This window comes from Capra hircus, chromosome 14 (genome assembly GCF_001704415.2).
Source record: "Capra hircus breed San Clemente chromosome 14, ASM170441v1, whole genome shotgun sequence".
In the NCBI taxonomy this organism is placed as follows: Eukaryota; Metazoa; Chordata; class Mammalia; order Artiodactyla; family Bovidae; genus Capra; species Capra hircus.
Window position 1 is genome coordinate 45,082,319 of NC_030821.1, and position 27,152 is coordinate 45,109,470.

At 37.5% G+C, this 27,152-nt stretch overlaps 1 protein-coding gene across 15 annotated transcripts in view; it reads left to right on the forward strand.

The window, feature by feature from the left end:
- STAU2 (staufen double-stranded RNA binding protein 2) overlaps positions 1-27,152 on the forward strand; it is a 313,509-nt gene that overhangs the window by 40,707 nt on the left and 245,650 nt on the right. For all 15 annotated transcript variants that reach the window (XM_018058416.1, XM_018058411.1, XM_018058409.1 and 12 more), the window contains one exon: positions 9,050-9,185. In XM_018058416.1, coding sequence (XP_017913905.1) covers positions 9,050-9,185 — 136 coding nt within the window. The remainder of the gene's footprint in view (positions 1-9,049; positions 9,186-27,152) is intronic.

Here is a 27,152-nt window from a genome sequence, read left to right on the forward strand (position 1 = left end):
CTGCACGTGCTGTTCCCTGTGTTTTCCTTCACGCAGGCCTGTTGCATAGTCAGTGGGTTTTCAGACAGCAGAATAGTAACTGAAGATGAGAGAATGAAGAAGGTAATTGGAGCTGTTTTAAAATTCTGCTTTAATGACTACTCTAAAGGTGTATTATTTACTTTTTAAATGTGACAAAAAGGCATTTGGATACAGACATGAAAATAGGACTGAGGTTTTTTTCTAAAGCAAAGATAGAAGTCATCAATGTCTCTTTCTAAGTATATAACATATAATTATTAAGATAGTCTTTATTTTAGTTTAATAGAAAATTATAAAATTAGCCCTAAGCATCTTACTATTTTGTTTGCTCATGTGGAGATGGTTGCCATTTACATTTAAAAACATTCATATGAAGTTTGTTAAGAAACCCACAAATCCAGTAAAGCCTCCTGTGTATAATATTCTAAGAAAATGAGAGTTCTAGTTTTAAGCTCTTAAGAATAATTTTTAAAAGTTTTTCCATGCATCGACTTTAAAAAGTCGATTGCATGCAGTACCAGCAGCATTGTATGTCCAGTTATCTATCGAGAAAAACAAACCTGTATTAAACACCATGCATGAATTGATACATCGAATTAATAAAGTTCCGTAAGTTTAGTACCAGCATTATGCCATTTACTCATCTGTTAACTTACTAATGCAAGTGGTTACCTTCTGACCAGTGTTGCTTTAGGTATTTTTGTGATGGAGTGAAAAAAGACATTTTGCCTGCCAACACTGACTCCATAGGCTGTTTAATTATAGTCCACATGCTCATACTCATAATCAGGTCAACACTTCTTTCCCATGTGGCACGTGCTCTGCAGACAGTCTCCTTTTCCAAGGATTGCTCTTTCCAGAACTCTGTGACCTTCCTAATGGTAGTCCTTTTACATATGTTCAGCTTATTCCAGTATTTGTTAAGTATGGGTAAATAAGCCAGAATACTGTTACATATATATATATAAAAAAACTCTTTCAGCTTAAATCTAGGTAGAGGCTATATTTAACTTTCAAAACTCTCTTCAGATTACTGGTTGACCATTAGCACCATAACACTATCTCTATTTATTAAGCTTTTGTTTAAATATATCTAAGAGATGTAAAACCATTGTTGTTTTCTGTAAGGGTTTTAGTTATTTACATAAAACATGTAACCCAGTGGTAAAGATTAAGTACCAAGTGAGTAATAGCAGACATCAATATTATAAGTAATGATACACATGTACTGAGGTAGTTGAGGTGCAGTATAGGTCTTGAATAGAGAGCAGGCAGGCATAGGGCAGAGGAAAGGGTATTCCAGGCTATAGGAATACTGAGGAAAGTCCTTGGAATAGGAATCTGGACTGTGGGTTTGGCAAAAAATATTTTCTTTATAGATGATTTTTTCCTTCCCTCCCCCTGTAGATAATTTTTAGGTAGAGCAGCTAAGTGGCTCGGAGAAGGCAATGGCAACCCACTCCAGTACTCTAGCGTGGGAAATCCCATGGACAGAGGAGCCTGGTAGGCTGCAGTCCATGGGGTCAGTAGGAGTTAGACACGACTGAGTGACTTCACTTTCACTTTTCACTTTCATGCATTGGAGAAGAAAATGGCAACCCACTCCCGTATTCTTGCCTGGAGAATACCAGGGATGGGGAAACCTGGTGGGCTGCTGTCTATGGCATCGCAGAGTCGGATGCAACTGAAGCGATTTAGCAGCAGCAGCAGCAGCTAAGTGGCTAAGAGATAAGAGATAAGACTAGAGATGTAGTTAGAAAGCAGATAGTGATGGACTGGAATGCAGCTTTAGGAAATAAATGTTATCTCTAGTTCGGGGATTAATTTTTACCAGTAGGTGGGTGATGTGTTCAAAAGAGCAATTTAGGATGTTGAGTTTGACATGTTTATGGAAGGTGGAAGATACTAGAAGCTAAATCAGTTAGGAAACCACAGCCATAGTTGATGCGTGAAGCGAAAGAGAAGAAACTCATGTTCATGGAATGGGCAGAAGGACAAGTGTTACTGATCCACTGGTGGAAGCCAGGCCTGTGGACCTGCCCCCTGGGGCAGAGGCTGTGCAGCACGAGCAGCTGTGTGCTGAGCTTCGGTTCAGGTCCACTCCCGGGGGCTATAGCAGGAGATCAGCGAGCAGAGGAGTCAGAGCAAGGGAACAGGAGAGTCTGAAGGCCAGTGGAGATGTTCCCACCATTGAACGTTGTATTGAGATGACAGAATGAGTAGATTTTGGGGGGTAAATTAGTTTTTTTAACTTAATTTTTTTGTATGGCATTTTACACATTTATTTGTTGCTGAGGTAAAATTTTAGAATAAATGTACCTATGTATCTGCAAGTGCACTAATTATGGTTGTGGAGCCTTGATGGGATTTTGCACTGTGTATGCTTGCAGGGTTTCCCAGAGCCTCAGAAGCCTCTCTCACAGGGGTTAAAGCCCTTCTAGTTAAACAACGAGGTTAAACAACTCCGAAGGGAACCGCTGTTCTGCGTCCTGTCACCCTAGATTTGTTGTGCCTGCGTGTTGGAATCGTCCGCCATGGTCTTCTGTCTAGCTTATTTTTCTGTGTCATGTTTGTGAGATTCATCTGTGTTGTTAACAGTATAGTATTTTTTTGCTATGTAATATCCCACTGCATGGATATACCACGATTTATTTGTTTATTATACTGGTGGCAAACATTTGGGTTGTTCCAGTTTGGGGCTGTTAGAGATAAGACTACTGTGCTGTGAACTGGAGAAGAAAATGGCAGCCTACCCTAGTATTCTTGCCTGGAAAATCCCATGGGCAGAGGAGCCTGGTGGGCTATAGTCCATGGGGTCGCAAAGAGTCGGACACAACTTAGTGATTAAACAACAACAATGCTATGAACATTTTTGGATGTATACATTTCTTTGGGGGATGTAGCTGAGTAGGTTATGCATGTGTTCAGTATTAATACATAAGGTTCAACCTGACACATTTTCCTCCCACTAGCAGTATATGCGAGTTTCCCGTGTCCTTGTCCACAAAGGGCATCCTCAGCTTTCAAAATTTCTGCCTATTTTTCTGGGGATATAATAGTATTTCATTGTGATTTTAATTTGCATTTCCCTAGTAATTAAAGTGAATACTTTTACATATGTCTGTTGGCAGTAGGGTCTTCTCTGCTACTGATACATTTTTTCTGTTAAAAACCTGCATTGGCAGGTTGTTTATTTTTTTCAGTTCTTTTATTGACTTGCAGGTTTCTTAGATATTCTGGATTAATATCCTTTGTCAGATATCTGTATGGCAAATATCTTTCTGTATTCCTAATGGTACATTTTGGTAAACAGATTTTTATATTAATGAAGTGTAATATGTTAGTCTTTCCCCTTACGGATAGTGCTTTTTAAAAAATTGAAGTGTAATTGAACACAGGTTTATATTAGTTTCAGCTGCACAACACAATGATTTGATATTTGTATATGTTGTGAAATGATCATCACATGTTGTGAAATGATCATCACAGTGTCTCTTTAACATCCGTCCCCATAGTTAAATTTTTTTCTTGTGATGAGAAGCCTTTAGTTTTACCTTTCTTAGCTGCTTTCAAATATAAATTACAGTATGACTGACTGTAGTTACCATGCTGTACATTACATCCTCTTGATTTATTTGCTTTATAACTGGAAGTTTGTATCTTTTGACCCCCGTTACCTATCTCCATCTCCCACCTCTGGCAACCCATCAGTCTGTTCTCGGTATCTGTGAATTCTGTTTTTTGTGTGTGTTTTCTTTCTTTTAGACGGCACATATAAGTGAGGTCATGTGGAATTTGTCTTTCTCTATCTGACTTATTTCACTTAGCATAATGCCTTCAAGAGCCATCCAAATGGCAACTTTTAAAAAAAATTGCTGTTTAATAGTCTGTTGTTTATGTGTATCACCTCTTGATTGTCCATTCATTCATCAGTGGACACTTAGCTTGCTTCCATGAACATGAGAGTACACATATTAATATCTTTTCAAGTTAGTGGTATCTAAGAAGTATTTGCTTTCGATTTTTGGGGGATAAATACTCAGAAGTGGAATTGCTAGAATGGTAGTGGTTTTTTGTGTGCTATTTAAGACATCTTTGTCTCCCACAAACTTGTGAAGATGACCTCATATTATTTTTAGAAGTTTTATTATTTCATCTTCTAAATTTAGATCTAAGTTTGTCAGGAATTGAGGTTTACGTATGAGCTGAGGTAGGGTTCAAGATTTTTTTTTTCCCTTTTAATACATAGACATTCAGTTAACTTAGCAGTATTTACTGAAAAGGCAATCCATTCAATCCATTCCTCTCTGCACTGCAGAGGAGGGGAGATCCAGGCCTGACTTCATAGGAAGTAGATGGGCCTTAGATAGTAATCACATCCAAGAGAGGAGTTAGATTTAGTACAGCATGGGGAATCTGCCAGTTAATGAGGAGTGTATCTAAGAAGTATTTGCTTTCTTCTTCCTCTTTTTTTTTTAACTTTTTTAAAGAAATAATTTCTTTTAAACACACAGACACACACACACTTTATAGCAAAAGTACATAGAGCTGTCAGGTAACCATCACCTAGAAATGATTACCATTGCTGAACCAATTGCGAATAAGTTATGGACATGGTGTCCCATTACCCCTTATTCCCTAAGTGCACAGAGACTGTCCACTCAGGATGCTGGCATCAATCTGGTATCACCAGACTCTTCTCCCACAAACCACCAGCCCATAGGCTTCGCTCACTCTTCAGTGATGACCCCAGTGGCGTCCTTTGTAGGAACGGCATCTCATCAGGATCACTGGCCTCCTGTGTCTCTCCATTCTACTTATGTGAGTGGAACGGGAACAGGTCCTCAGTCTTCTTTTTATGACCTTGACATTTCCACACACTGCATGTAGAATGCTCCTCACTTGAATTTGTCTGGTGTTTCCTCATGATTTATGCGTTTTTAGCACAAACATCACAGAAGTGACCTGGGGTCATCTCACTGTTTCATGTCGGGAGATCCAGGATGTTGAAATGTCCCATTAGTGATGACGTTGGTTTCTTGGTGAAGAGTGTGTCAGCCAGGCTTCTGTTTTGTAAAGTTAATTAATAAGTATGTTTTATTATTAAATACTATAATTAATAAGTATTTTCTGAGGAGATACTTTGAGACTATATAAACATTCTTATCAAACTTTCATTCACCTACCAGCTTTGGCATCCGTTGATGATTCTTGTCTGAATCAGTGACTACTCTGAAGGATGCCAAAGGGTGATTTTTAATTCCGTATTCTTTTTTGATTTATTAGTTAGTTGGAATTCTACCCAAGAGCTTTCTCATCCCCCTCATTTTTTTGTTTGTTTATATTGCTGTTGATTCTTGGATTCCTGTTTTACCTACAGGCTTATGATGTGTGTGTGTGTGTGTGTGTGTGTGTGTGCGCTCGCACGCTCAGTCATCCAGTTGTGTCACACTCTTTGTGACTCTATGGACTATAGTCCGCTAAGCTCCTCTGTCCATGGGGTTTTCCACGCAAGAATACTGATGCAGGTTGCCATTTTCTCAGGCAGGGGATCTTCCAACTCAGGGGTTGAACTTGTGTCTCCTGCATGGCGGGCAGATTCTGGTATTTACCACTGAGCAACCTGGGAAGCCCTATGATTTGTTTATTATTATTATCATTATTTATTTTGATGCTCAAATTGTCCCAGGCTTGGCTAGTGGTATGGCCCCTCAGGTTGACTCCTGTGTCCTTCAGATAGTTCCTCCTCATTCTTTGGGCATTGCTTTCTGGCAGTAGAAGTTGTCTCTAGGTCATCTTACATTTTCTTTTCCCTGGTTACAGTCATTTTTTTAGGAGCCCTGACTGACTGACTAATCAATTCATTCTTTCAGCAAATATTTATTGAGTGGCTAGTGTTATATGTTCCAGGGACTTTCCTAACTTCCTATGAAGTTGTTCCTTTAAATGTTAGCAATGTGTTGCTCTCTGAGAACTAGTTGTGGCGTCTTTTAAATCTGTCTCATAATAGGAATCTGCAATTGTTGTTATGTACTTTTATGTATTTAATTAATCAGTCTTTTTATGTTTGTCATTGGTAAATGTAGAAATTTCCTTTGGTGTATCTAAAAACCACTAAAAGCTGATGATGTGTTTACAATGTCAACTTTATAGCCATAAAATATATGAGGATTTCTATGTAATGGTCATCTTTATGCAACTTGGGTCTAACCCACACATGTTGAATACAGTGGTACTACTTGACAGTTCCTAGAGGCAGCTCATAGTTTGATTATTCTTTAAATGTTTTCTGTGAGAGCGTTACTGTGTAAGTATTGGGCTCGCCAAAAAGTTTGAGTTTTCTCATAACATCGTGTGGAAAAACCTGAACAAAATGTTTGGCCAATCCAATATCAAAAGTTGTTCACATGTAGAGATGTCAGTCTTGTTCTGTAGGAAACAGATGGAGTCCCTTGCTCCAAAGGAGTTGGGACCTTTTCTGGATGGTTTGTTCTTGTCTGTTTCCTTTCTCCTCTACTTCACAACACCAGTTTCTAGCATTTCTGTGGAGATAATGTACTGTAGCCTTACTTTCAAGTGAGGAATTCACATGGGATTATTTCTTTATTTAAATAATATGAATACAGTACTTTTACTTAGTTTAAAATATAATTTTGGTGTGGGTGGCAGACATGCTGTATCCTGCCAGTGGATTAAAATCATTTCACTGGTCGTTTTCAAGAACATTAGTTTTCTGTTTATGGTCACACTCAAGGATGAGGTCTTTCAAGCTTCTTCTTTTTGTTTCCTTCTATTTTTCTCCTTTGAACTTTATGCTGTTTGTGTCTGTATGATTGTTGCAAAGAATTCATAATGACATAAGTTATACAAGTGATTAGTCTGTTAATTATTAAATCTTTCTGAAATAAGAATAGTCTAAACTTATAAAGGCGTTCATGGCTCTTTGGGGTTAAAACATCTTTGGAAGACTGTTTGGCAGTTTCTAATTAAGTTAAACATACGCCTACTTTGTGAGGTAGCCATTTCACTACTAGATGTATACCCAACTAAAAAGAGTGTACGTGTCTGCCAAGAGACTTCTTGAAAAATGTTCGAAGTGGTTTTATGCTTAATAGCCTCAAACTGAAAACAACCCAAATATTCCGTCAATAGCAGGTTAGATAAACTGAGCAGAATATTATTCAGTGACAAAGTCTGAAATAGTGATGTTCAACAAAGCCTTATTTTGAAGGAAAGAAACAAGACAAACTAATAAACATTCAGATTTGAAGAACAGGCAAAACTAATCTATGATGGCAGAAGTCAGAACAGGTAAGGTGGGGAGGTGGGTTTTGACTGGGTATTTCTTTCTGGGTGATGGAAATGTTCAGATCTTAATCTGAGTGGTGGTTATATGTGTATTTACATAGATGATATTTCATGGAGCTGTATGTTCAAGGTTTGTGCATTTTACTTATACCCTGGTAAAATACTGTAAAAAACAAGAAGAGAATCCCTTTGTGCTTGACATACTCTTCCTCTACTCTGAGTGTGTGCATTAAATTTGGGTTTGGAATAATTGGATTTATTTAATATGTTAACTTTTTCTTATCCTTTTTCTGCCTCCTCCTTTGTCCTCCCACCTCCTTTATTCTTTTTTCTTAGTTCATGTTCTTATTATACTCTTCTGTGGTTTCATGTGAATTCTTTAGAAATGAGACATAAAACTAGCAGCTTATGACTCTTGATGGCTTGCTTTTGGCCTGGCTGCCAGTTGTGCATTTGTGTCAGGTTCTACCACCCCTTGACTGATACTGTGCCCCAGTTTCTCTTCTGCAATAAGTGGACCCATTTTTGTTAGTGATGAATGGAGTCTTAAATGTATGATGCAGAAGGCATGCTATGCTATGCTTAGGTTGCTCAGTTGTGTCCGACTCTGTGCAGCCCCATGGACTGTAGCCCGCCAGGATCCTGTCCATGGGGATTTTCCAGGCAAGAATACTGGAATGGGTTGCTATGCCCTCCTCCAAGGGATCTTCCAAAACGAGGTCTCCCGCATTGCAGGCAAATTCTTTACCAGCTGAGCTATAGGGGAAGCCTGCAGAAGGCATAATTCAAATGAAATATGCAGAATTAGACTGGAAATACATTTTACTTTCTATTAAGGCTTTAGGTTCATTTTTGTGATTTGTTATAATGTGTGCTGCAGCCCAGGGGGTTGCAAAGAGTTGGATGTGACTTAGTGACTGAACAACAACATGTGGAACATATATGTATATATTTTTAACTAAATAACCTTTTTTGCTACTTATAGTTGACATAATAGTTGTATATTATTTGTGAATTATTATGGGATTTTTCAAACTTATAAAAGTGGAAAGAATAAGACAATGAACATCTCTGTACTTATCGTCAGGTGCAACAGTTACCTACACATCCCATCTTACTTCTCATCTCTCTGTCCTCTGAATTATTTTGAAATAAATCTCAGATATGTCACTTCATCCATAAATGCTTCAGTATCTTTAAAGATTATTCACAAAGCATTGTTTTATTTACTATTTTCCTATTGTTAGTTGTGGAAAAAATTTATTTTCACTAGATAAGTGCAAGAATTACTGATGACCCTGTATTTTTTGCTAATTTTAGTTGCTTGATGATCAAAATATAAATAAAAATATTCACAGATGATAATGCTTTTAATGATTAAAAATCATAAGCTTTCTGGAGGAAGTAACTGTCAAGTTCAATGGTTTTATGATGTACAAACTAAGTGACTTATGAATGTTTTGTTTCTCTTCTTTTGAAATAGTGTAACTGTAAAGTTCAATTTTTGGTCATTACTATACAGAAAATGTTGCAAAAATCCTGAAGAGATTTCATTAGAAATGACTTTCCTGTTTATGCAGCTTGTTTATGCGCCTCCTTAGACAAATCAAACAAGGGGCCATCCACTCTTCTGTGCTAGTTATATGTAAAATAAATATAGACTGGATGATTTATTATGGAAATATTTCATTTCTGTGCCTTTAATATTTCTTTTAAACAGGTAGTATCACTCCAACTGTGGAACTGAATGGGCTTGCTATGAAAAGGGGAGAGCCTGCCATCTACAGGCCATTAGACCCAAAGCCTTTCCCCAATTATAGAGCTAATTACAACTTTCGGGGCATGTACAATCAGAGGTTTGTATGTCTTCTTTGGTTTTGTTCTTATTTATTATTTTATGCATATTATCAAAGTTTCTGAAACTCAAAAGGTTTTTTTGTCGTAAAGAAAGTTGACTTGGGGTATTTTTCATGGACTATAGATATATCAGGCTTATAAAGAATTAAGTAGGAGCTCGTGAAAGCCCTACGTTTGCTGCAGGCAGGACCACGTTTTAAAGTTGTTTCACAGTGTGGTGTGGAATTCTCAGTTGTCTCGCTCATTTTTTCAGCAAGCAGATGCTTTTAGCTTAATTAGTACTTTTCTTAATTTGTCTGAATACATTGTAAACATGACTGTTTATAACTTACTGGAAAGTTGTTAGGAGGATTTACTAAGTGTTTATGCACATTGAATGATTTTGGGATAGTTTTAAGTGTAACAGAATTTTCTTTTGCACATGTGGCAGAACTCTGTAAAAAAAATCTCAGGGTTTTAATTTTTTCCTGATCATTTATAAAAATCATTTGGCTCATTGTAGAGAATGTGGAAAATGCAGAAAGTTAAAAATACAAATAATTTGCAAACCTAGAATTAAGCACCTTTAATATTTTGATGTGCTTTACATTCTTCTTATCATGTAAATATATTTAACCAAATATAAATTATCCTTTATATGCAATTCTGTCTTAGTTTATGGAAGTATAATATAGGAACAGTAAAATGCACGAGTCTTAAATGTACATCTTGGTGACTTTATTATTTATGGACCTATGTATTTATAGTTTATTTGATGACCTTTCATATCTGTGTGTCCTCATGTGATCATCACCTATCAAGCTCCGAACATTTCCATCCCCCTGAGAGTTTCCTCACACCTATTTACACTTGGTACTCCTCCTCCCAGAAGTAATAACCACTCTTCTATCTCCATAGATTAGTTTTGCCTGTCCTTGAACTTCCATAGATAGACTCCTACAGCATTTATTCTTTGTGTCTGGCTTTTTTCACTTCATATAATGGTTTTCTTGTTTTGTTTGTTTTTATTTTTTGATTTCTGGGATTCATCCATGTTACTTTTACCTAGGTTCTACCATTTTTTAAATTGCTGAATAATGTTCTTCGTATGAATATATCATTTTTCATTTTGAACATGGAGTATTACACCTTCTTTTCACTTAATATAGGTATCATTTTTCATATCTTTGACCTTTGAAAAACATTTTTGATGGCTATATTCATATGGCTGAGGTATACTTTACAAATATTTAGTCAAGTGTAAACAAGGAATACTTGATAAGTATATTAAAAAACACCTGTTTTTGATCATCTAGATTGTTCCTCCCTCTTTTTTTGACAATTATAAATGATGTTTCAGTAAAAAAAATCTTTATATGCAAGTTTTGGTTTACATTATTGATTATTTCCTTAAGATAGATTACAGTAAGGGGAGTATTGGGTTAAAAAGAATAATATATTACCCAATTACATTAAAGTTTATACCAATTTCTTATAGCATATTTCATACTATTCTGACAGCATTGAGCTTAAAACACAGTCTTGATAGTTAAAAAGTGGTATGTTTAAATTTTTTGGTTTTATTGATAACCTGTTAGGCTCAACAGTTTTTTAAATAAATATTTATTAGTTACTTATCCATTTTAATCGGCTAATTTTGATTGCATTGCTTAATCTGTCTTCAGATGTTTGTGTGTTGAGGATATTAGCATTAAGAATATTTGTTTGATTTTCCTGTTTTTTAAAAATTGGCTTTTTTAGTTTTGTTTTTTAATGTACTCCAGTTTTAAATGTTATACAGCATAATCTATAAAATTTTTGGTGTGATTTTTCCCACTGCTTCTATGCCTAAGAAATTCTTTTTCATGTTTGATCAGATATTTGTTGATGCTTAAAAATTTTTTTAATTGAGGCATAATTGACGTACAATGCTGTGTAAGCTTAAGGTATAGAGAACACTGCTTTGATGCATTTATATAGCAGTATGGGTGCCATTGTAGTGTTAGCTTATAACCTCTCTCCAGTCACGTAATTATCATTCCTTTTAGTGTTGGGATGCTGTTGCTTTTAAAAGCATTTTGTATGTTTGCTGACAAATTATTACCATTCAGATAGGAGAAGTTATTATCAATAGATAATCTAATACTTTCTGGTGTCTTGCTTGGTAGTGGAAAAATTACCATTCAAGATTCAGACCTACTCAAATTGAAATGGCCCATTTAAATATTGTTGTTCAAGTTCTCTAAGAAAAACTTCTGCCCCTTTCTCTTTCCTCTCCAGTGTACCTGGGGTGGGGATTTACATTATTGTCCTGGTGAGAAGGGAGGGTGCCTCTCTCCCCATCCCCCTCTTAGTGCTGGCTCATGTGGTCTTTGTGGTGTGAAGTCTCTTGTCCACCAAGTAGCTGATTCCTCTCTTGTCTGCCCTGCTGAAACCTGCAGTTGGTGACTTGTAGTCCATCTTTTCCCCTCGGGTAATGCTGTCCGAGAGTATTGACCATCTTCCTCTTGCCCTTTTGGACTGAGCTCTTAGCTCTCCTTGTCTCCTTTGGATGTTGTTCTGTTCTCGTCCTCTTCTGTCTAACTGGAGCACACCAGCCCTCAGCCTGGTGTCCCCGCTGCATGGGAAGCAGGAGAGACGTGCCGTTTCTCTTTCGGTTGCTTTGCTTCCCTTTTTTCTGTTACATACCCTTGCCTTTCTCATCAGTCTGAGGTTACCGAATATAAATACAACCACTTGCCTACTTGAGCACAACAGATAGGTTTGATCACCTGAGATAGGAACACCTTGTCAATTTTATACTTATAAGATACTTTTCTTTTAATGTACTATACTGAATAATCAAGAGAATATTATATTTAAAGCTTAATGTATTTTGATATCTGTAGTCCTTTATTTGAAGTAAAGTTTTTGATTAGTGAACTTACTACTTTTAAATGAAAGCAGTCTAATGCTAAAGCAATGAAAAAATCAGCCAGTAGTTTCTGTCTTAGGTGAGGTGGCTGTTTTGATCCAGGCCCAGGAGCAGAGGGAATAAGCAGTGTGAATGCTGTGGTAGAGGGGAGAGCTTTGAGGCAGAAGAGACAGCAGCACAGAGCCTGGTGCCTTGATGCCACCCCCAGGAGCCCAGTGTGGCTGGACCGGCCTGGGCCTGGAGGAGAGGAGTGGGGCTCTGAGGATGTGACAGGAGTCAGGTGGTTTGATGGTGGTTTAGTTGCTAAGTTGTGTCTGACTCTTGTGACCCCATGGACTGTGGCCCGCCAGGCTCCCCTCTCCATGGAGTTCTCCAGGCAAGAATATTGTAGCGGGTTGCCATTTTCTTCTCCAAGGGATCTTCCTGACCCAGGAATCGAACCCAGGCCTCCTGCGTTGTGGACAGGTGGTTTGGTTTGATTTTTTTCCCATTTTAGATTTTCTGTTAAGTGAGTGCCTGCATTTGTGTTGAGTCGCTTCAGTCATGTCCGACTGCGATCCTATGGACTGTAGCCTTCCAGGCTCCTCTGTCCATGGGATTTTTCCAGGCAAGAATACTGGAGTGGGTTGCCGTGCCCTTCTGCAGGGGATCTTCCGGATCCAGGGATTGAACCTGCGTCTCTTATGTCTCCTGCCTTGGCAGGCTGGTTCTTTACCACTAGTGCCACCTTAAGAACATTGTCATTTTTCCTTTCTTGGCAATTTCTGGTTTCAGGTCTGACTCCATGGTTGTCATGAGGCTGTGAGAATTTTTTAACGACTTCTCCAAACAATTATGCCTTAGGCAGTTCCCATTTAATGGATCAAGTGGACTCTTCCTTCAGATTTTTGAAGAGTCTTTAGAATTTTCTGCAGATCATAAAAAGGGTAAAAAGAAAAAAAGGAAGTACTGGTAAAAACCAAACCATGTTTCAACCTAAACACTCTCTGCTCACAAAAGGGCAAACCTACTCATTATTCATTAGGCTGTTAACGTTATGGTTTCATATGTGATCTTAATTTGCAGGTGACAACACCTGCGTGTGTGACAGGGGATTTGGAACCAAAGGTCAGAGGAGACGCTCTTCTCTTTGTCAGACTCCAGATGAATTGGTAGCTTTTTACTAAAGGTTCTGAAAGGTTAAGAAGTCGAAGAGGCAGGTGTCATTTAGAGGGAGTTTTGAAAAGATCTTTTCATTTTCTGTTTAAAATAATATTATTTAATAATTAGATATTACTCATGCCTTTTTTTTTTTTAAATTCTTTTGTGGTGAGGTTTCTCACTTGAACTTATTCAAAAGCCTAAACAGGAGCTCATAAAAAGGTCTCCCTCCCCAGCCTGCCTCATTTTATGTTGATTGGGGGAAAAGGATTTATCCATGAGCAAACTCGGTATACAGCTCGAATTCTGAAATACCTGGGTCTCCGTCTAATGTACCCAAGATGTTTGAAAATGAACACATCCAGAACATCTTTTTCTTTCTCATTTGGGGTAGTGTTAACTGACAGATATGAAGCTGAATGTACACAGAAGTTTATATGACAGTACAAGATGTAAGATTGCTGAACATTTCATGCTTTTGTTTATATTTTTGTAATAAAGACTTACAGACATTATCTCAAGGAGTAGAATGGCTGAAATCAGCCTTCCTGCAAATAGTTGATTAGTTTTTTTGTATTCACAGATTAAAAAAGCCTTATTGCAGGACTAATGGCCAGAAAGCCGCCTGGTCTACTGATGGAGATAGTCAAAGGGCCACAACTCAAACTGTATAGGGAATTTCTCTATGTGTAACTGGAAGTCTCTTGGGGAAATCTTCAGGCATGGTAAACTGCAGGGCTTTCATGTTGCTGTTCCTCATTTTCCGTTTCTGTCTTTCTAGCTCTTGTCTCATCTTTCCTCTGCTTGACTTGATTTTCAAAAACACAGTCTTCCATTTGCTACACCTCACAGGCCACGTAGCCCTTAGGCTTGTACTAGAGGAGGAGCACATTTTTGTTTGTGGATAGCTCTCAGAAAAGTTCCAGGTAATCTGTTCATCCCAGAATTTGTCAACCTAGAGAAACAGGGTTTAGTCCCATCAAACTGCTCTTCAGAGCACAGTTATTTTATTGAGTTGCTCCCTGAAGGCAAAGATTCAGAGGGAAAATTATTTCCATTATAGTCAGAGTATTTGGTTCAAGTCCTTGTTCTGATGCCTTCGATCATACGATCTTGGGCAAGGCCCTAGACCTCCCTTACTTTCCTCTTTTGCCAGATTGCACTCATTCAGCAAACATTTGTCTGATGACTCCTCTTTGCCACATGTTGTGTTAGAGTAAATAATTTGGTGAAAGACAATATGGTAGACTCTAGTCAGCTAGAGGAGGAAGACAGAGAAAAGGAACTAACAGAGTGATAGATGTCTCCATAGACCGCTATGGAAACATCGAGAATGAGCACCTTACTCAGACTGGGGAATTAAAGAAGCCTGCCAGAAGGAATTGACACTTGAACTGCATCTTCGAAGTTAGTAAGGCATCAGCCAGCTGAAGAAGATTAAAAAAAGCAATCTAGATTTTGGGAACAAGGGCAAGGAATCTTGAGAAGTTTAGTTTATTCATGAACTTGCAAGCAGTTTGGTTTGAATGGAATTAAGAGGCTGAAGTTCAGGCAGGTGGCTAATCTGGATGTCCTCAGGCGGCATGCCAAGAGGTTTAGAGGTTATCCTGGAGTTGATTGGGAGCCTTGAAAGGATTTTAAGTTGAGAGATAAAATAATTGTATATCTGTCTTGGAAATACTGCTTTTGCACTATATGGGAAATAGTTTGGATAGGCTTAAAATTTAAGGGAGAAGATGCATTACAAGGATGCTGTGATTCAGGCTTAATGTGATGAGAACCTGAAAGTGAAGATGGAGAAGAGGGAACAGTGTCTAGATATTTAGGAGGCAGATGTGGGGATTGAATGATAGAGGCCATGAAAGGTGACTTTCACATATGTTGTAATAGTGTTCACAATGAGAGGAGTTGGAGTAGACCTTTGGAGAGATGAGGAATTCGGTTTTGACTATGTTCAGTTTCAACTGAATATGAGATCCTTATAAAGAGTCCATTTTATCACTCTTTAAAGCCTCAGTGAAGGGCATTCGAAGATTTATCTTTGGCATTGAGGGTTTGTTGGGAGTACATAAGGAAAGAGGAGTTTTAGGGTCTAGGGCTTCCATAATAGGGATGTGTAATATTATCTTGGATAAACTGGCATTGTTTCGGATACAACCTAAGTTTGAGTGACACGTCTATTACTTATTCATCTAGTATGTAAACGCCTTTCCTCAAAGGGTTTGGTTGTATTGGATTGCTGCCATTCCATTTAGAACGATTGCATGGCATGCTCCTGTGCCAAGCTCCCCTTGCCATCAGGTGTGCTTGGTGTGTTTGGTGTCAAGACAGTATTTTGGATGCTTTTGGCTGATGTGTCCAGGTCCTGATCCAGTCACCAGTAGCTAGGTTAGAATAGTTGCTTTCTCTTAGCATGTGTAGTATGAGTCACAGCCAGTTAAACGTGTCCCTATAGGCAGATCCAGGTACTGCTTGAGGCTTCATGGTCTCCCATTTTCCCTGGGAGATAAATCTGTGAGACTTAGAACTTTGTGGACATCTATGGCTGTTAGTAGAGATTTGATAGGTGAAACAGATTTTCTGAAGCATCTGAGCTGATTTAATTTCATTATGTTAATTATCAGTAAAACTGGAAATAACTAGATTTTACAGTTCAGTTCAGTTGCTCAGTCGTGTCCGACTCTTTGCGACCCCATGAACTGCAGCACGCCAGGCCTCCCTGTCCATCACCAACTCCTGGAGTTCACTCAAACTCATGTCCATTGAGTTGGTAATGCCATCCAACCATCTCATCCTCTGTTGTCCGCTTCTCCTCCTGCCCCCAATCCCTCCCAGCATCAAAGTCTTTTCCAATGAGTCAACTCTTTGCATCAGGTGGCCAAAGTACTGGAGTTTCAGCTTCAGCGTCAGTCCTTCCAATGAACACCCAGGACTGATCTCCTTTAGAATGGACTGGTTGGATCTCCTTGCAGTCCAAGGGACTCTCAAGAGTCTTCTCCAACACCACACTTCAAAAGCATCAATTCTTTGGCGCTCAGCTTTCTTCACAGTCCAACTCTCACAACCATACATGACCACTGGAAAAACCAAAGCCTTGACAAGACGGACCTTTGTTGGCAAGGTAATATCTCTGTATTTCAATATGCTATCTAGGTTGGTCATAACTTTCCTTCCAAGGAGTAAGCATCTTTTAATTTCATGGCTGTAGTCACCATCTGCAGTGATTTTGGAGCCCCAAAAAATAAAGTCTGACACTGTTTCCACTGTTTCCCTATCTATTTGCCATGAAGTGATGGGACCAAATGCCATGATCTTCATTTTCTGAATGTTGAACTTTAAGCCAACAATTTCACTCTCCTCTTTCACTTTCATCAAGAGGCGTTTTAGTTGCTCTTCACTTTCTGCCATAAGGGTGGTGTCATCTGCATATCTGAGGTTATTGATATTTCTCCCAGCAATCTTGATTCCAGCTTATGCTTCTTCCAGCCCAGCGTTTCTCATGATGTACTCTGCATAGAAGTTAAATAAGCAGGGTGACAACATACAGCCTTGACGTACTCCTTTTCCTATTTGGAACCAGTCTGTTGCTCCATGTCCAGTTCTAACTGTTGCTTCCTGACCTGTATACAGATTTCTCAAGAGGCAGGTCAGGTGGTCTGGTATTCCAATCTCTTTCAGAATTTTCCACAGTTTATCATGATCCACACAGTTAAACGCTTTGGCATAGTCAATAAAGCAGAAATAGATGCTTTTCTAGAACTCTCTTGCTTTTTCGATGATCCAGCGAATCTTGGCGATTTGATCTCTGGTCCTTCTGCCTTTTCTAAAACTAGCTTGAACATCTGGAAGTTCACGGTTCATGTATTGCTGAAGACTGGCTTGGAGAATTTTGAGTATTACTTTACTAGCTTATTAATTACATTTCAAAGTTTATGTTTATAGGCTGATGACTAGCTGCTGATTATTATGATGTTGGCCTACTAGGTATTTGTGAGCCTGTTTAAACTATTAATCTAAGTGTTCTTTACCCGTTTGTAATGCTTTTCTCAAAAGTATGTTGGGAAGTAGAACAGTTGAGAAATTGAATGTTTGTAGCAGTATTAAGTACAGAGGTACAATTTTGCTTTCTGCCACTAGATGGCGCTTGTGTACTGATAAAACAACATACAGACTTAAGTTCTCTTTGGTTAATACTCCAAGGCTTGTGTTTACTGATTAGTGAGAGGTTAAATTATATAAAATTGCCAGTTTTGACCTTGCTTTGGCCTGTAAATATTACAGTTTTGTATAGTTCAACCTAATCGGAAAAATCTAGCTAAGTACATAATTCTAAAGCCTCTTGGATAAGTGAAATAAATCAGTTCAGTGCAGTCACTCAGTCATGTCTGACTCTTTGCAACCCCATGGACTGCAGCACCAGGCTTCTCTGTCTATCATCAACTCCCAGAGCTTGCTCAAACTCGTGTCCATCGAGTCGATGATGCCATCCAACCATCTCAAATAAATATGAAGTGGTAAAAAGCAGGAATTCATTCTATATCTGATTTTACCTTTTATGTATTATATTTCTTGCTTTGTTGAATATATTCTTTCTCTTTTATCATATGCTTTATTCATGAAATATATGTCAGAACTTTTCAAAATGATACTTCTTTTAAAAATGATATTTATGAAGATATCACTTTATAGAATAGATGTAGAACTGAAAGACTGCAAGACAAAACTTTCAATACTTCCTCATATTTTTATATAGCATTATATTAATTAAATTAGGGATGCTTTTCATTTTGGGAAATAAGTTTAAACCCTCAATAAAGAAACATTAAACTCTCATAAGCCAGAAAAGAGAATTTGAATAGGTTACCAAAGCAAAAATGAGGGAGAATGAACTGGAATTCAGTGAAGCCAGAAATCAGAGAGCCAGGGAGATAACGGTAAAGGAAGAATTATTTGGGTCAGACGCTCTTGTCTTAGGCAGTCTTATTTAAAATTAAGAAGAACTAGTAACTGAAAGAAAAAGAAAGAATAGGAACTACTGTACATTGTAACCCTTTAAATAAAACTAATTGCTTGGTTAGACCAGATGCAACACTCTTCATTTTACGACATTGAAATATAGCTTTTTTCTTTGAAGTGCAATATGAAGAGGGTCTCTCAACATCTGTTTCCCCAAGTATAGGATAAAAATAAAATTATTAATATTTTGGGGGTTTATGTTCTGGCTGTGAGGAAATAACTGGGACTAAATTTACTCTCACTATAAAATCTAGAAAACTTGGATGTATTTTTTATATTGTATATGAACTGATATGATATGAAGAGAAGTTGTGGTGAGTTAAAGATGTGTATTGATGCAGGGCAAAAAAAGAATAGTTAAGAATACAGTAGTGGATATAAAATGGGATCATAAAAAACTAATCTAGAAGAAGGCAGAAAAAAGGTAGAAAAAAGGAGTATTGAACTCATGTTATAAATAGAAAACAAAGAACTATGTGATAGATCTAAACCCAATTATATTGATAAATGTAAGTGGTCTAAAACACTGGTTAAAAGTTAAGAGTGTCAGATTGTATAAAACAGCAGGAGATACAACTATATGATGTATAGAGAAATCTACTTTATTTAAAAGTATTTTAAAAATTAAAAAAATTTTATTGGGTATAACCAATTAACAATGTTGTAAGAGTTTCAGGTGAACAGTGAAGGGGCTCAGCCATACATATACATGTATCCATTCTCCCCCAAACGCCCCTCCCATCCAGGCTGCCACATGACATTGAGCAGAGTTCCCTGTGCTATACAGTAGGTCCTTGTTGGTTATCCATTTTAAATACAGCAGTGTATACATGTCCATCCAAAACTCCCTAACTATCCCTTCCCTCCATCCTTCATCCCCACCCTGTAACTATAAACTCATTCTTTAAGTCTGTGAGTCTGTTTCTGTTTTGTAAGTAAGTTCACCTTTATCTAAAGAAACCAACTTTAAATATAAAGGCATAGGTTGGTTAAAAGGATGGGAAGTGATATTCTGTGCAATCATTAATTACAAAAAAGCTGGAGAGGCTATATCAGATAAAGTAGACTTCAGGACAAGGAATATGACAAGGTATAAAATTATCAGTGATAAAAGGGTAAAATCATCAAGAAGACTTAACAGTTCTAAATACACATGCATCTACTAACAGGCTTTAGAATAAGTAAATAGAAATACATACTGCTGCTGCTATGGACTGAATTATGTACCCTCAAAATTCATACCCCGCCAAGTGATGGTATTTGGGGATAGAATCTTTGGAGGGCAATTAAGCCTAGATAGATCATGATGGGGCGCTCAGCGTGGAATTAGTGTCCTTATAAGAACAGACAGCAGCAGACAGCTGGCTTTCTGCACTTTGCCCCTCCCCCTAAGTGAGGACATAAGAAATTGGCTGTCTACAAGCCAGAAAGAGAGCTCTTTCATCACAAACTGTCCATGTTGGCACCTTAATCTTGGACATCTGGCTTTCCACAACTGTGAAGAATTTAATTCCTGATCAAGCCTCCCAGTCAATGGTAAGTTATTAGGACAACTCAAACTAAGACATTGATAGAATTCATTAACACTGTCATCCAGGGTTACGAAACCCTCCTTCAATAACAGCAGAAGGTACGTTTTTTCCAAGTGCACATGCAGTGTTCAGCAAGACAGGATATGCTGTGCTGTTAGACAATTTTCAATAAGTTTAAGAGACTTGAAATGATACAAACTCTGTCATCTGACCACAAAGGGGAAAAGAAGTATCATAAAAATATCTGGTAAATTCTATAAATATTTGGAAGTTTAATGACACATTTCTAAATAATGCATGAGTCAAAGAAGAAGTCACAAAGAATACTAGAGAAGTATTTTGAACTCAGTTAAGGTAAAAATGAAACATTGAAATATGTGGGTGCAGCTGAAGTAGTGCTTGGAGGAAAATGTATATTTTTAAATGCTTACATGAGGAAAAACAGATCCAAAATTAATGCTTTAGGTTTCTACCATAAGAAACTGGAAAAAGAAGAGCACATTAAATATCAAAATACAGAGAAGGAAATGGGAAAAATAGGAGCAAAAGGTGATAAAATTGAAAATGGATAAACAACTGAAAAAAAAAATCTCAGTGAAATCAATGAAATAAAAAGTAAATTCTGGGAAAAGATCTATAACATTATAAATTTCTAGCTAGACCAACAAAAGAGAGATGGTAAACACATATTACTGTCAATATCAGGACTAAGAGAGGGAATTCTGCTGATACCAAAAGAATTACAAGGGAACCTTGTGAATGACTGTTTCTAGATTTGGTCACTTAGATCATTGGTTGGCAAACTGTGACCTGTAGGTTCATTGCCTGTACTTCTATTCGAACATAGCCGTGTCCATGAGTAGTTGTGACAGACTATATATATATGCCCTGCAAGCTTAAAATGTTTACTATCTGGTTCTTTAAGGAAGAGTTGACTGACTTAGGTGCAAATTTGTAAGAAGGCACAAATGACCAAAACTGACTTAAAGACAATTAGAAAAATCTCAGTAACCCTATTAAAGAAGTTGAGTTTATTTTAGAAACTTTGCCAGAAAGAAAAGTCAAATTGCAGACGAGTTCACTAATAATTTCTACCAACATTTGAGGAGGAAATACTGTCAGTATCTCAGAAAACAGAGGAAAAGAACACTTCCCAATTCATTTTATGAGGCCAGTGTTGTCTTGTACCAAAACCAGTCAAAAAACTTAAAACTTGAGATCAGTATCCTTCATCATCACAGATAGAAAAATCCTTAACAAAATATTAGCAATTTAAATTCAGCAATATTTAAATCATACAATACACATGATTAAATGGAGTTTATCTTAGGAAAACATTAACCATATTTATAAAGGTGAAAAACCATATGAGCACCTTATTAAATACAGAAAAAGCATTTGATGAAAGTCAGCAATTATTCACGATACAGACTCATCAAACTAGGAATGCAAGAGAACTTAGTCTAATAAAGGACATCTCTAAACAACCTGCAGCTAACATGTTTTGTGGTGAGAGATTGAATACTTTTTAAGATGAAGAACAAGACAGTGATGCTCACCATTTTCACTTCTGTTTGACATTGTGCTTGAGTTCTAGCAAGTTCAGGAACAAGAAGAAATAAATAGGGGAAAATATTGGAAAAGAAGAAATAAAACTCTTTATTTGCAAATTATGTGATCATGTGTGTAGAAAATTATAAGAAATCACAAATCAAAAGCTACTGAAATAGAGGAATTGAGCAAGATCACAGGTTACAAGATCAAAAATTTACAGTATTAATTTTTATACAAGAAAATCAACAGTATTTCTGTTTAATAGTAAAGAACAGCCAGAAAATTTAAAAAGCATAAAAACATATACTCAGGCTTAAATGTAAGAAAATATGTGCATAATCTGTATACTGATAGTGAAAAAATATTGCTCAAGCTAAAGAACAGTTGATATTATTAAGATAGCAATTTTCCTAAAGTCAACAGGAAGATGTGATGAAATCTCAATCAAAACCCTAGCAGGCTTTTTTTTTGTGAAATAGTAAGATAAAATTAACATTTAAATGGAGATGCAAAGGACCTAGAGTAGTGAAAACAATTTTGAAAAGGATGAATAAATTTGGAGAGCTCACACGACCTGACTTCAAAATTTACTGTAAACCTAACAGTGAAATATTGGCATGGGGAATAATATATGATCATTCCTAGGTATCCATGGGGAATGAGTTCTAGAACCCCACTCCCAGCCCCTGCAGACACCATAATCTGGTGATGCTCAAGTCCTTCTTATACTTGCATATAATTTATGAATATTCTGTCATACTTTAAATCATCTCTAGATTACTTATAATCCCTAATACAATGTAAATGCTATATAAATAGTTGCTAAGGCGTGTGGTAAATTCAAGTTTTGCTTTTTTGGGACTTTCTGGAGTGGTTTTTTTTTTTTTTTAATTTTCTGCACATGGTTGGTTGAATCCAAGGATGTGTATGTAACCCCCAGATAATGAAGGCTGACTGTGTAGATCAGTGGAACAGAATAGAGCAGAGTTGGCAAACTAGGGCCCATGGACCAAATCTTTCCTGCCTGCTTTTGCATGGTTTGCAATTTAAGAATGTTTTTTACAATTTAAAATGGTTGAGGAAAAAAAATCCAAAGAGTGATATTTTATAATATATGAAAATTAGATGAAATTCAGATTTTAAGGTCTGTTAGTGAAGTTTTATTAGAACACAGCCATGATTATTTGTTTGTGTTTTCTCTGTAGCTGCTGTCTTGCTGCACTAGCAGAGTTGAGTAGGTATAGCAAAAGTTTTATGGCTTGCAAAGCCCAGAATATTTATTATCTGGCCCTGTACAGAAGTTTGCTGATCCCTGGAATATAAAGTCAAGAAATAAACATACCCACATATGGTCAATTTGTTTTGTTTTTTTTTTTCAAAATTAATTTCAGCCAAGGTGTTAATAGGCAGAGTCTACTCCTTCCAACAACCAGTGGTAAAACAGTTGAGTATCCAGATGGGAAAAAGTGATCCTCAACACTTACCTCACACCATAGACAAAATTAATTAGAAATAGATCATAGACCTCCATGTAAAAAGCTGTAAACTTTCTAGAAGAAAGTGTTTTGTTACTTTGGAGCACAAAGAACACAAATCATGGAAGAAAAAATTCAGATATTGAACTTCATCAAAATTGAAAACTTCTAGTACCCCAAAGTCACAGTTTTAAGAGGGAAGAAGTCTGCTGCACTCACAAGCTGTGATGGCCCTCTTGTCTGTGGAGTGTGTTTCTCTCTGAATAAATTCACCTCTTACCTTTAAAAAAAAAAAAGTGCAGAAGTGACGGGGAAATTCCTCGACAGTCCAATGCTTAGGGTTTCCCTTGCCTCTGCTGCAGGGGCGCAAGTTCTGTCACTGGTTGGGGAACTAAAAATCCCATGTACTGTGGTGTGGCTAAAACAAAAAACGAAAAAGCAGGACATACTGGAACAAAACATTGCCGTACTTACGCTGACAGGATTTGAATCCAGAATGATATAAACGAACACAATAAGACAAGTATGAGCAAAATATTTGACTGGACACTTCAGTGAAGAGATAAAGAATGGCTAATAAGCACCTGAAAAGATGCTCGAAATCACTAGTTATCAGGGAAATGTGGCATAAAATAGCTAAAATTTTAAAAGGTTGAAAGGAATTTCCTGGCGGTCCAGTGGTTAAGGTCTGTGCTCTCACCGCGGTGGGCCCAGGTTCAATACCTGGTTGGGGAACTAAGATCCTACAGACCATGCAGCCAAAACAAACACCCCCCCAATTTTAAAAAAAGCCAAAAAGGCTGATAATAAAGTATCAGGGTGGAATGACTGGCGCCCTCGTAATTACTGCTGGGAATATTAATGATATGACCATTCTGTCATGGTTTGTCACTCTAGTTAAATATACACTTACGTGCCATCCAACAGTTCCACTCTGGTATTTACCTAAGAAGAAAGAAAATTTGTGGCTATTCAAAGACTTGTTCATGCATGTTTGTAGCATTTTTTCTTTGTAATAGCCCTGAACTGGTCATATCCACCACCAGGTAAATGGTTAAATTTTGTCATATCCATGGCATGGAATACTGCAAGCCTTTGACTGTGTGGATCACAATCAACTATGGAAAATTCTGAAAGAGATGGGAATACCAGACCATCTGACCTGCCTCTTGAGAAACCTGTATGCAAGTCAGGAAGTAACAGTTAGAACTGGACACGGAACAACAAACTGGTTCCAAATACGACAAGGACTATGTCAAGGCTGTATATTGTCACTCTGCTTATTTAACTTCTATGCAGAGTACATCATGAGAAACGCTGGGCTGGAGGAAGCACAAGCTGGAATCAAGATTGCTGGGAGAAATATCAATAACCTCAGATATGCAGATGATACCACCCTGATGGCAGAAAGTGAAGAGGAACTAAAAAGCCTCTTCATGAAAGTGAAACAGGAGAGTGAAAAAGTTGGCTTAAAGCTCAACATTCAGACAATGAAGATCATGGTATCTGGTCCCATCCCTTCATGGGAAATGGATGGGGAAACAGTGGAAACAGTGTCAGACATTATTTTTTTGTGCTCCAAAATCACTGCAGATGGTGACTACAGCCATGAAATTAAAAGACGCTTACTCCCTGGAAGGAAAGTTATGACCAACCTAGATAGCATATTCAAAAGCAGAGACATTGCTTTGCCAACAAAGGTCTGTCTAGTCAAGGCTATGGTTTTTCCAGTAGTCATGTATGGATGTGAGAGTTGGACTGTGAGGAAAGCTGAGCACCGAAGAATTGATGGTTTTGAAGTGTGGTGTTGGAGAAGACTCTTGAGAGTCCGTTGGACTGGAAGGAGATCCACCCAGTCCATTCTAAAGGAGATCAGTCCAGGATGTTCTTTGGAAGGATTGATGCTAAAGCTGAAACTAATACTTTGGCCACCTGATGCGAAGAGTTGACTCATTGGAAAAGACTTTGATGCTGGGAGGGATTGGGGGCAGGAGACGGGGATGACAGAGGATGAGATGGCTGAATGGCATCGCCGACTCGATGGACGTGAGTTTGAGTGAACTCTGGGAGTTGGTGATGGACAGGAAGGCCTGGCGTGCTGCGATTCATGGGGTTGCAAAGAGTCAGACACGACTGAGCGACTGAACTGAACTGAGTAGCACTTCTGATCCAAGTCACAATATGGGTGAGTCCTGACAACATTATGCTGAACCAAAGAAGCCAGGTGCATGGTGTATATACTAGAAGATTCTATTTTTGTGACATTTTAGAAAAAGCAAAACTAATCTGTTGTGACAAAAAAAGTGGGAATTTCTTTTCCAGGATACCAGTGCTTTTCTCTGGGTGATAGAAATATTCTATATTTAGATTTTCAGTTCAGTTCAGTTCATTCTCATTCTCAGTTAACTCACCTATAAATGGGCGAAAATAAATTTTGCATCCTCATAGGGTAGTTTTCAGGATTAAAATAACAATTCCGTGACCACACATGGCCTATTACCTTATTTTACCATAATGTTTTTAGTTCCTTAAAAATAATTTAAATAACTATGTATTTGTTCCAGGACATTATTTTGAGAGGTTTTCAAAGTTTCATTTCTATCCAATTAAAAAAAATTAAGACTCTAATTCTATTATCATTTCTGAGTATATACTCAGAGAAGGCATGGCTGATTCTGTAATACAGATATGCATACTCTTGGCTGTTTGTTGGAATTTAGTTGGCCTTGGAATAATACTGTCATTGCAGCTCAGAGTCATTTCTTTTGAAAACTGCTGTGTGCTTCAGCAGTTGTTAACTTAGGGTTTAAATGCAAGCCTCAGAACACCTGTGCCTTTTGTGTAGTTGTTTTATGCACATACCACTGCTGCCTTGTCATAGCATTATAGCCATCTGTTTTGCCTTTGATCTTTCAACTTTCTCACTTTCATTCCTAAAAAATGGCTAGTCTGTTTTCTTGCCACTGAGTTAGTATTCAAGTACTAATAACTTGTTAATGAATTTCCCATGATACACATCCAGAACTTCATATTCCTTGGCTCTGCTGTTGAAGGCAGTCAGGCAGGCAGGCTCAAGGCTCACCACATAACTAGATTCATGCTAAGTCGCTTCAGTTGTGTCCGACTCTGTGCAACCCCATAGACGGAAGCCCACCAGGCTCCCCCGTCACTGGGATTTTCCAGACAAGAACACGAGTGGGGTGCCATTTCCTTCTCCAGTGCATGAAAGTGAAAAATGAAAGTGAAGTCGCTCAGTCATGTCCAACTTTTAACGACCCCATGGACTGCAGCCTACCAGGCTCCTCCGTCCATGGGGTTTTTCAGGCAAGAGTACTGGAGTTGGGTGCCATTGGTTTAGAAGAGTTTAAATGAGCTGGTATGTTTATTAAATAAAAAGTGTTTTCATGCCACACAAGTTTAACATTTTTTATGTCCCCCCCCCCAAAAATCCCCAAACAAAAGCAGAAGTGAACAAAGCCAATTCATACATTTAAAAAGTTACATTTTATAATTCTTGCTTGACCTTTGTTTGAGTTTTGTTTAGTCGCTTTTTTTAGAAAATGCTCTTGAAATCCTTTCTGACTTCTTTTTGCTTTTTGTCTGTGCTGTGTGGCGTTCAGGATCTTATTAATAGTTCCTCAACCAGGGGCCAAACCCATCTCCCTGCATTGAAGGCGTGGAGTCTTAACCACTAAATGTTGAGGGAAGTTCTGTTTTTTAGTTCTTTATACTAAAAGTTTATGTATTATTTTCCATAAATGTGAATATAAGGAAATTACATCAAAAGAATAATTGTTTTTCCCTTAAGTTCATCATGATTCTTTAGGAAAATGCAACCATGATTTAAATGTGATAAATGCTAAATTTATTATTTTTAAACAATTTTTACCCTAGTTTAGGGGAAATAAACCACATCCTCTGTTGAGACTAATTTTATTAGTCTATTGTTCAGTCTCTGGAAACCAAGCACAATACTTAATTTCCTTTGTGTTTGAAGCAATATTGTCTCACAGATGTCTTCTTGTTGACTTGAACAGAATCTTGCTTCAGCAATGCATATTATTTATTTACTTGTGTTTTAAGGAAGTATCTGGACAAAATGACAGATCAGTTTACAAAGCTCTTTTTAAGGTGGCATGTCACAGGTGAATGAGGGGCTTTCAGTTTTCAGAACTGTGCAAAGAAAATATGTATAGGTTCCTTGTATTAGTCTGAGAAATTTGAAAATTCTGAATCTTTTTTTCCTTTGTTTTGGAGAATTCCTTTATGAATTGAGAAACAGCATCATCTGCCTGGTGTTTCTCATTAATAATCACTTTTTATATAGTTCCTTCAACTATGGGGACTTCACTGGTG